Source organism: Crocodylus siamensis, chromosome 4, assembly GCF_052110815.1.
Source record: "Crocodylus siamensis isolate JL-2025a chromosome 4, ASM5211081v1, whole genome shotgun sequence".
Lineage (NCBI taxonomy): Eukaryota > Metazoa > Chordata > Crocodylia > Crocodylidae > Crocodylus > Crocodylus siamensis.
This window is the reverse complement of record NC_143398.1, coordinates 51,898,572-51,910,585: the sequence shown is the minus strand read 5'-3', so window position 1 is coordinate 51,910,585 and position 12,014 is coordinate 51,898,572. Positions and strand designations below refer to the sequence as shown.

The following is a 12,014-nucleotide window of genomic DNA, read 5'->3' as shown; positions in this document are numbered from 1 at the left end:
GCCCAGAAAGTAAAGTGATTATATAACTTCTGTTTCACCACAACTTTTGTGCAGTGTCCTGTATGCCACAAGACAGGTTACCGAGTATAGGACCCTAAATAAAAATGGTTGAACCGTAAGAAACAGACTCAAAAAGCAGAAGCAAAAGTATTCTTAAAAAGTTGTTCAGCATCTTAGATGGGAAAAAAAAAAATTAAAAATAAAAGCAGAAAATGCAACCAGCACACTGGATTTTAAATGCCAAACTTATGTTTATTTTGGGTTTTTCTACTAGCTACTAATCTTTCTGAATGGCCACTCATAATACCAATTTAATATGGGTCCCCAACAAATCCCATCTTACAGATACCTATAAAATATTTCTTAGCTACAAAAGTCAAATTACTGACAACCATAACATGGAATGTACAGGTGTCACATTCAGGTCGACCAAACCAGGTTGAGCTAAATGCCCAATTACATAGGTGTTCAGGACGCTTAATTCAGCCGAAAACTGGTGCACCCAATTTAATTAGTTCATCTCAGAAGGTGCACCAACTATGAGGATGTGTTGCCCCATTCTAGGAAAGGGTTAACCTGAACTCCCGAACATCTGTACCTGTTTGAAGCACAGCCCTGGGGCTGGGAAACTTGAGCCACTCACACTAGCCTCAGAGCTATGCTAGTCCTTCCCCCAACCCTAACTGAGCAATTTTTAACCTCCTGATCTGCCCCTAACTGGATGCCATCCCCACCATGGCCCTGCAACCCACCCAGACCTGCCAACTGCCCCCTCCACCAGTGTGTACGTGTTGGGGGGGGAGGGTATTTCTACAGTAGTTTACGAAATGTTTTGCATATTTGATAAGCAAAGTAACTAACACCAGATCAGTACAGTTGTATAGTAAATGGATATTTACAGAAGATTAGACATCTTAATCACCACTGAATCTGTACGTTGTACAGTTTTTTTCCCAAATAATATTCTAAAAAAAATCATAAAAATCACCAGGTTAATTTTAGCATATGAGCAAGATTTCCAAAAGCCTAACTCTTAATCGTATCTTAACTGGGCCACAACAAAGCAATTTTAGCTCTATTTATTCTATAAATCTCTTTGACTTGCCAAAATACCACCACATTATATCATGTCAGTCCCATGTGAAAAGGAAAAAACAAACAAGGAGGTAAAATTCTCATAGACTGAATTGTGACAGTTGTTTCAGTGAGCCCGTTACTCAGAAGCAGAATATCTTTGTGTGTGCTAATTCATATATTCCTACAGCAATAAAAATTGTCCATTTTTTATACCTTATCTCTTTCTCTGAAAGGCCAGAGGTAATTGCTGTTATTTTGCTATATATAACTAAAGCCAAGAGTGTCTTAGCTTAACTCCTGCCTAGTAAAAATCCAGTCATAGTTTCAATTCCACAAAATTCTTAATTCCTTGGCTTAATTAGTTATACAGATTGCTGCATACTATTACATAGCTGTTGCAATTTATTGAAAAGATAGCAGTTTTGTCAAATTTTCACATTTTATATCACAAGCCTTTTGAAACTGACTGTTGCATTTAAAGCTTCTGCAAACAAGTGACTGCACAAGAATCTCAGTTTTCAGCCCTTATGGCTACAAGAAAGAAGTCAAAATATGATCCAAGTACTCTCCCAAGGCTGAAAAAACACAAGATGAAAAGAATCCCAAATGAGTTCTTTTGAAGTCAATGATTTTTGAGAGACTGTTCTTGTGATTTTTGAGCTTTTAGGGTGGCTGCACCAAGACATATTTCTGTGGTGACTGAATTTATTATTGAAGTAGTAATCAAGACTTGTATTTGTACAAGTGCCAAATTGCTTGATAGACTCATATTGCTGTATAAAACTGCTTCCTGCGATCCCTAAATGATTTAGGGAATTAAGAGACAGGGGGTATGTCTACATGTGCTTTTAGACCTACCTAAACTTAATGTGCGTTCACCTAAGACATATTAAGGCAATTTAGGTGCACGTCTACACATACACATGCTAAGGCTCATTGACGTGGGTGTGCAGACCACTAAAGTTAGTCCCAAGTTAATGGACACACACCGTATTAACATGCATTAGCATATCTACACATTCACTAATGCAACTTAGCTATTCACACATAAATTTAATACTTGCTTTATGCAGGTATCAAATTTAGACTCAAATAGCCTAAAATCACCATTTTTAAAGTGCATTAAAGGTTCACACATGTAGACACATGCCCTTAGTGTGCCTTAAATGGGGCTAATGCACATTAAATGCACAGGCGTAAACACGCCCAGGGAGTAGGAAAATGTTAATTCTAACACCAGCTTTGTCACGAACCCTCTGCGTCACAAACGAGTAACCTGGGAATCTGACTCTGAGCACAGAATTTACAAACTAAAGTTTGGCACCCAAATCTCACAACAGCCAGTAGGCTATATGGAAAGATACCCAAGCTAGCAAATACTAAAGAGAAGCCTGTATCTGAAATCTGGCTTCTATACCAGACTTGGATGCATACTGAGTTAGATGCCTATATACAATTGGGATTTATAGTCCTGAATCCTTCCTACATTTTTGGTGCCCAGATCAGCCTTTGGATACAAATAGCTGGTGCACTCCCCTGAACTGAATGGATTTTTAAGCATTCATCAAGGAAATAGGAAACCCAGGATCAGGCTGAATATGTTCAAATGCATATCTCCCATTTCCCAGGGCTGCCTTAACCACCAGAGTAGAGGTTGGTTGGGACACGAGCTCTCTCTCTCTCCTACTGAAGTGGAGACAATAGCATCAAAGATGCAAAATGTATGGGAAACAAAAGAGAGCTTTACTCTATATACCAGTGAGAGTGGACTTCCTTGCAAGAGGGCAAGTCCAGGGTTCTGGTTCCTGTTCCAGAGCATGCATATGCAGTCTTCATTAGAGGCACTGACTACAAATGTATAAGCAACATTAGGGGCAAGAACTAGAACCCTTGATTAACCCATCACAGGAATTAAAAGGACAGAGTTCTCTTAAGTCAGGTTTAGCTTCCAGATGACCACTTAGGGCACTCTGGTATGAGGTGGGGAATATGGCTTTAAAGCTCATCAGACTGAGAATACAGAACCCAGGTTAAGTACTCCAACTGTTAGACTATTATATATAAAGGTAGGTATCCCAAGCTCTACCTCCTCTGGCTATGATTCTGAATGAAAGTGGTCGTGATTCTTTTGTTTCATGCTCAACTCAATAATGTGGTCTGAGCATACCTACTGGACTGGACACTTCAGGGGACTTGAGCACTGAGGTGCTTAGTCAAATCTCTGATAAATGCCAAGACAGACATCAAGGGCATGTCCCCATCAGCATGCTCATGCAGTATGCAGTGCCTCAAAGGAATTTGAGTCTAAAAGTTGTGCCTGCCCAAAACAAAGGTATAGGTGCTGGGTCCAAATCCAGTGTCAACAGGTTTGGGTATGTTGCTGACCTGAAGTTAAGCATCTAAATACTAACCACGTGCTTTTTTGATCTTGTTCTTAATCTCTTTCCCCCTATTTCCCAACTGGAAAATGAAGGTAGCATATTTGGAATAACAGATGTTATAATACAAATCTATCTACCTCTTTCACAAAGGTGCTATTAGAATTAGATAGTATATGTAAAACAACTTGAACAATTATTGCTATTATAAATATCTGACCCACTACTGAAAGCAGCCACTTATAGTACAAGGTGGAACATCAGCTAGTAAACAGCACTTATCAACATTTTCTAGCAATTTAGAACACAGAATGCTTATTTTGTTAATTGTTTAAAAATCTTTCCAGATAGCACGTTACATCAATGCTATCAAGTCCCTTTCTAAATCCCATAAAGGTCATATGATCATACGAATCAGATGGACAAAATCAGTTAAATCGTTTAGCTAGTATTGGCACAATTGTCCCTTTTTGGCATATATTCTAATGTCCTATACACTTTAATTCAGTCATTCTACATTCAACTCTAAAAACATATTAGCAGCCAATCTGAGTAGTTATCGGCTGTTGAGTATATGATTCCAGGTACAGGCGACCCTCGCCATTTGCGGGAGATACGTTCCCATGATCCCTGCGAATGGCGAAATCGGCAAATAGGGCATTGCGTTCATGAATGCTGTGGTGTGGGGGGCGCCTGAGGTGTGGGGGTCATGGCTCCAACAGCAACAGTGGGAGCCCAACAGTGGTGGCGGGAGCCTGGCGGCAGCAAGCACAAAGCTCCCAAGGAGCTTCGGTAACTGTTTAAAGTGTATTTAAAATGTGGGTTCAACATTCACGAATATTTGAAACTGCAAATACCAAGGGTAGTTTCATGTTACATACTGTAGAACTTGACATGACCAACACCATTTTAAGAACTTGAAATTACTGATGCCATTTTGAGGCCTGGACATAACAGATGCCATTAGCTGGATATGTGGCAAGCACATAGCAGCTTGGGGGGGGCTGACCTACCTAGCTGACCTACTTAAATGACCTACAAAGCATTGAGAAAGTTGAAAGACAGAATGTGGGTAACGAAGTAACAGGGTGATAGTTGTTGTGAGGAAGCGATTGGCAACATAGTTGCTATAAGGGGGCGATTGATGAGAACCTGTGACATCACCATACATATGTGAAGGCTTGTCAATCAAATGGAAGAAGAGGGGAAAAACATTTAGAAGGTATAAATAGCTATAGAAGAAGCTTAACACTTAGGAAGTCAGCCTGACAAGCTAGGAAAGCCTGGAAAGCCAGAGAAGCAAGCAACACCCAGCTGCTGATAGCACCACCCCACCCTCCCCTGGTACTGTGACAATGCCTCACCAGCCAAATCACTGTATCATGTGAAAGGCCTACATAAGGCCTTCCTTTGTGAACTGTTTGGTATTTTTTACATGTTTAATATATTTTGGATCTGAGGCCAGAATAGCCTCAGCAATCAGTTAATCTGTCTGTGTCACCTCTTAATTAAAATTGAGTGCAATAACACCATTTGCCTAAGAACTGCTCACTTAGAATTCAAGTGTGCCCTTTTTAAAAAAAAAAAAAATACTGCATTTGCATGTGAAGGCTTGTGATTTTTACCACAACTAGCAATCCAGTATAAGAAGTGTGTGATTTTTGATGTGCAAAGCATAAACACAACATTTTGAAAAATAATTTTAAGTTTAGTATTCAGAAGCAAGCAGTTTTTTATTTTTTAATCTATATCAATCCAAATTGTTCCTTAGCCAACTGTTCCTGGTGAACTGAAAAAAGTAAAATAATCTGCTACTGTGCTATATTCATATATGTTAAATACACAAGTCTGAGCATTACTCAAAATACCATTTACCCAAATTCCAGAGCCAGAAATGGAGTCTGTTACCTCACCACCTTGTACTCAAATCTAAGACAAGGGGCCTTCTCTCCACCCATGTTCAATGAAAAAAAAGTGTGCGTTAGATTTGGGTAAATACAATAATATAGTCTCAAGATTAGTCACTCCAAAATAATGTCAATGCTTTGTTTTTCTTCCATAGCCATATAAAACCTCATTTTAAGGGAACATATCAGGAAAGATTTCAAAACTATATTTCAGCCACTTTTTTTAAAGACTGAATTAAAATAGTAGTAGCTTTGGAAGTGTGTGGGAGAGCATTTTCACATTAGCAGGGGTTTTCAATAAAGACAAGTAAAGTAAATGTTAAACTTATAAATCATGCTTTGGAGATATCTTTCTAAACAAAACTGCACGATACCTTTCATTGCACTGTATAACTCTGAAGTACTAACAGGAATCATGAGAAAATAGGCCACTGTTCTGCAATACATAATGGTATGTATTTACTACAGTAAGGATATGGGATTGTACAACACTTGGCTGGCTAAACATACCTAGGGTGCCGGATGTGTTCATACAGCCTCTCTGTCAGAGCTGCACTGCTGTTGATACTCAAACTAACTAGATTAAAACTAACTGGGACATGTTGCATCTGTTGCGAGCACATCTCTGGGTGAAGTAGGTGTAGTTCCACAGAGCTTTTGAGCTCTACTCAGTTGATTTTATTACAGTGTTTATTGTAGAATCAAGACCTATTTTGGCATTAATAAATATCACTTTTCTCTCTCTTTCTTTCTCTCATATTTCTGCTGAAGATCTTAGATTTTAAGCACTGAAGTTAGCAGCTGCAAACAGATGTCACCCTTGTGCCACCATAAAATTTTTTATGGCAGTATAAAACCCACAGAAACATACATCCTTGCCCCTTGTTGCAACACAAATGCTCAAAACTGTGGCCACAACAAACTGCAGTACTAGTTTGTGCTACTTTCTCATGGCAGATATCAGTTTGCTTATGAAGAAACAGAACAGACAGCCCAAGACTGTCCATGCTCTCCAGCCACCCTGGACAAGAGCTCCTGGAGCTTCAGTGGCCTAGTCCTGCAAGAGGATTCCTAGGACACATATCTGCAAAGGGATAACATACTGGGGGGATTCGCCCATAGGGGTTTTCCCCCTCCACACTTGCAGATGCACACGCCAGAAATCCCTCTGGAAGGGATTTCAATAGCATATGCATGTCACCACAGCACCCGGACACTAGATGTGACACTGAGAAACAGTTTCCTCACAGGATGGGACCCAAAGCCACAGAACAGCAGGGATCCAATCCTGAGGGACAATGGCCCCAGGTGATGCCTGTAGTTTGCCAGTGAAGTGGTGCACCATTGCCAGGACACATCCTGGCCCAGCTGATCCCACTTCAATTATTATGTTTGCTTTTAACCACCTGCACAATTGTTTCTTAAAAATTAAACAAAAACCCCTTATATTTTCACGTAATCAAAAATATAGTTAAAAGACGCAAAGGAAGCATCATGACAGAATGGTGGATCTATCTCACTAGCTTCTATTCATATTATCAGAAGAGGACTCTGTTGTCATTAGAACTCTTATTATTAACGTTCAAGTTCAGTCTAAATTCAGGAAGTCCAAAATGCTGTTATTGAAACACTGCAGATTCAGAAGTTTGGCTGAACTGGTATTGGATTCAGGATGTATTTTAGAAGACAGCAGGGAATATCATGGTCCCACATTCATCAACAAAGTCTGAATGGGTTTTTCTTTGGTATGTAAAATAGTATTCTTTTAACTCCATTATCTTAAACGTGGTAGGGAGAGATGGGGGAAATTCATATCAGGTTTTCCAAATGCAAGGTAATAGTTTTTAGGGTCTGCAAACCTCCTAACAGCACAAGGATCTGCTATGAAATTATTCCCCCTATTGCTCAGAGACTGCTAGCATTGAACCCATGGGAGCTATACCCCAAGGCAGAATATGGTTGTGTATTAATTTATAATTTTACAGATTAATGTCATTCTCAGTATGACAACTTTAATCTGAAACTAGATACAGAATATCACCTTGGTGTACATGCAGTAACTCATTTTGCAACATTTTATAGTAATGCATAACTGCTTGTCTGAGTCAAGCTGAGTTTTATATTAAGTACAGAGATGCTTGTAACTAGCAAACATTCAGTTCAAGAACAAAAACACATACTCGCAGCATATGTTTTGACCATTTATTCATATAAACCATATATGCGCAGTCAAGATGAACAGAAAAAAGAAATTATATTGTTTATTCAGTAAAAGCTTCACACACCAGAAGTTTAGTCTCATGATGACTAATATGTCTATGCTATTTTTTTTTCTTTCTGTATGGATGCTAACTTTGGTAAGGCTTATGATTTTAAAGGCTGAATATTTCACTATTTATCATTTTATATTGACCCAGGTCGCAACATAAGAATCTAAATTTCTCCAGTGTTTGGAGGGAAACTGGAGGAAGGCTTGGCTTCACCATATGATTTTAATTTCACTTTTAACAGCTCTTTATCATAAAGTACTTCAAGGTCAGAACTGACTTGAAAATGTATCCTTTAATATTCAAAGAGAACAGGGAATTTCTTTTTAATGCTTACCTCTTTACTTGTGTTCAGAGTAACTTCTGAATACACTAGCCTGGGTATTCACTATCCTTCCTAAGATATTAAGGGACAACATTGGCACAGCTCTATGAGTAGAGTGACTATATGTCTTAGGCAAACCAAGGCACTCCTGGCTTCACTAGTCTGGTTCCAGCTGGTTAGAGCAGCACCAGGTAGGCAAGCAGACAGGCACTACTGCTGCTGGGTAGGAGCAAGGCAGGCAGACTGGAGCAGGGTGGCCTGCCTGGTACACCGCATACTCCATGTCCCTGCTGGACTTCATTCTGGCACTTTTGACCAACTGGCCAAAACAAGATTACAGAAGCCCAGAACGTATGCTCACTCCATCTATGAGGCTATTATGCAACTTCTTCTGTATGAGTGAATATCCTCTTCATCACTAGCTAAGCGTAGAAGCCGTCTTGTCAAACATAAGACAAAAAAGGACAAACAGGACAAGTAGACAATCAGCATCTAGAAGGCTGAAAGTTTCAAAAACAGGGCCCTAGCAAAATGCAAGTAATCCATGCAGATGGGTAAAATGGTATCAGAAAATCTTCAAAAGCATGAATATATAACCATTCTTTCTACCTTGAGCCCAGCCAAAACTCACTGACATTTTATTTTATCCAATAATTACTAACCAGATCTACTCTCTTTTAAAGATCATGACTTGGGTAGAAGTGTACACACTCACTCACTCTCACCAGTCCATCACCGGAGCATGGATTTGGAAGAATATAAGGTGACCTACATACTAATACTAACATACTACGTTAGTCAGAACATTTACAAATGCCCCATTTGCCAAAAAATGCAATTGCTCAGGAAGAATTAGAAAAATGAAAGTTTCCAAAAGATTCTAAGCCATAAAGCAGATTTTTACATTTGCTTCTACAGTAGGTAGTAAAAATTTTATATTAATTGTTACCTCAGTGGCAAGGTAGGCATAACAAGTAGGTCCATTATGAAAACTGTCTAATGAAGAAGGGTCCAGAGGAAATTAGCTTTCAAAGACAAGTTCTGTTGCAGTCTACATACTATGCATTATACTTACAAAACTAAAAATCTTAAGCTTAAGCCATCCAAGAATGTACTATAAGTATGTAGTATATCATTATGTCAGTTATGCACACTTTGACATTCCATTTCTACATTACATTAAGACCAAAATGGAGTTTTTGTCCTCTAATCCTTTTAAATATATTCAACAGAGAAACAGTGCCACCTTTTGGCTTGATAGATAAGCCTCCCTACTGCAATCCACAAAATGTTTTTCCCCTGAAAAACATGTTCTTAAAGTATGATTTTTTCTGTGATCTTATTTTATCTTAATGTGATAGTCGAACTTCTTCAGAAAAAATGTGTGTGAAATGTTAAATGGTAAGAAAACAAAGTGTTTTCCTCACTGAATTAAATATGTGCACAAAACTACATGATTTGAGATTCTCTCTTCAAATGCTACATTAAGCCATGTATTTTTCCCACTCTACTATAGATCCATAATTATAGTTCAACTGATCATTTTAATTTGGCTATAAAGCCAAAACACCTTCCTTCAAATGTCTGCTTTCATGGCAGTTCTTATACATATCTACATAATACCACATAATTCTTGGCATTATGCTCCCTTCAAGCAAACACATGGTAATGAACCCTTTGAAGATCTTTATATTGCCAATTGACAGTAATGCATTTGTGACTCATCCTATCAATTTTCTGTCTAGCTTCTTTGCCTACATCCAAAAATATATTAGCACTTTAGAGATGAAACTTATAAAGCTGATGGCTTGAGCTTTACATATGTATGTATTGAAATGTATTTGAAATTACTTACACCAAAGACACAATATCTCCACGTTGTACTTCATAATTCCTAACACTCCAGTGGTTTAAAAGCACCACATCAGAAGCTTGTCCTCCACCTGGATTCAAGGAAGGCTACAAAGACAGAAAGAAAGTACAGCTTTATGTTAAAAGTAACAAAGTCAATATTTCCCTTATTCCTTTCATCTTCTCTCTCATTGTATACGTGGGTCAAATGCTGGTCCTGTTAAAGCTAATTCGGTCATGATCTGATCTACTCAGAGAAAGGTGTCGAATGGAAACTATTTATATTGATTGTTGATGGCTAGTGAAATATTACTTATTGGGTGCATCTACACAAGACGCTACATTGCCATAATGCTAAGCTACAGCGACAGAGTGGGCAAGTACAACACGTGATGTTGACATTACTGCACAGTTCAGTAGGGTCAGAAATGACCTGTGTGCTGGCAATTACTGCACAGTCACTTAGTACTTGCTTTAGCGGTCTGATTTACGTGTAGATGCAGCCATTAAAAGTCAAATACAATGAACATTTTTCAGTACACTACAACATGAGCTACTGCAATTCCAGTGAACTTCTGCTTAAAACGAACTTGTCCAAAAAGCACATAAGAATCTTTAGTCCTATTACTTACCAGAAGAAAAACAAGTATCCAGCTCCAGCATAAAAACAAAAGCAGCTGTTCTAAATACTCTCCTATCAAAATAAAATGTATTAAGACAATAAATCACCATTCATAAACCAGGTACATACTTTATAAAAGATGTTAAAGAGCATGAGCTTTCAAAGCAACTTGCCAGTCAGTTAAACAGGACTCACATGCCAAACCTCAATAGAGGACTGTAAGCTTCTACTTTTAGAGAGAAAAGCGGGGGAAGGGCAGGGTTCAATGTGCCTGACATGTAGATTTTGTAAAGGCCAGAATATCATAACATGCAATCATCTTGGTTTTGGCAAGCAGGCGAGGGAAGATGAGTAAAAAACACAATTTCACCATGACTTTTGGCCTTTGTACGAGTTAGCTCAATACATAGACACACACTTTTCATTAGGTTATTTACAATGCAGACCACAGCTTGCAATGCAGAATGGTCACAATTCTTACAGAGCTGTTCCAGAGTGTTTCATGCACCACTTCTGAAGTCTTTACTGAGATCTACTAACACTGTCTCTTTGAAAGATTTACAGTTAGGTGACACATTCAGTGAGGCAGGCATCAGTCTCGTAGAACCAGTGACTCTTGAGAGTTTAAAACTCTGCAAATTCTTATTTGTTAATGGAAAATATAGAGTAAGGTGGCACCTTAGAGACTAACTGGTTCACAGAGGCATAAGAAATGGCCTACTTCATCTGACACTATGAAAACACTAGCAGAAAGAGAATGTGAGGGAAAGAGAGGGGTTTGCATCGAAAGGAAAGGGCTAGGGGGAAAGGGGACACTTCTAAGACAGGAAAAATGTGTTTGGTTGTGTTAGTTGAAGTGAACATGCTGCTGTCTCCCAGGAGAAATCATAACTGTACAGATATTCAGGCTTTTTTTCTCTCTGGGCAAAAATGGCTGCTCCAGGAAAAAAATAACCTGGGATCAACCAGGGTTAAATCACTCCCAGGAGACCTGGGAGAGTGAATGTCTGTACACAGAATCATAAAAAATTAGGATTGGAAGGCAGGAGGTCATCTAGTCTAACACCCTGCTCAAAGCAGGACCACCCTCAGCTATATCATCCCAACCAAGGCTTTGTCCAGCCGGGTCTCAAAAACCTCCAAGAACGGAGATTCCACAACCTCTCTGGGTAACCTGTTCCAGTGTTTTATTACCCTCCCAGTGAGAAAGTTTTTCCTAATATCTAACCTAAACTTCCTGTGACCGTCTCTGTTCGATGACACGATCCCATGCTGCCTTTGACCGAGCAACTGGGCTTACTAGCCTGGGACTCTCATGTAGACCCCGGAGGACTCCTCGATGACTCTCAGGGTGACCCCCAAACTCGCCTGCCATGACTTCAGATAGTTCTTCAGTAGAGAGGGTCCCCTCGGAGGATGCCTCCAGAGTTGTCACAGGTCTCAGTGGATGGCTATGTGGCTCCAACCTCCCCTACACCCCAGCCATGCACCACCCAATGAGACAGGCCTCAGGATCTTTTCGACTGGCCCCTTTGGATGTCTTCCCCGGTTCCCTCATCCTGCTCTACAGCCTGGCACCTTGGACTG

The 12,014-nt window shown here is 39.4% G+C and overlaps 1 protein-coding gene across 2 annotated transcripts in view; it reads right to left on the bottom strand.

The window, feature by feature from the left end:
• The window catches only part of IMMP2L (inner mitochondrial membrane peptidase subunit 2), an 871,246-nt gene that overhangs the window by 808,498 nt on the left and 50,734 nt on the right, over positions 1-12,014 (bottom strand). For both annotated transcript variants that reach the window (XM_090042296.1, XM_090042297.1), the window contains exon 3: positions 9,810-9,913. In XM_090042296.1, the coding sequence (XP_089898422.1) occupies positions 9,810-9,913 (104 nt within the window). The remainder of the gene's footprint in view (positions 1-9,809; positions 9,914-12,014) is intronic.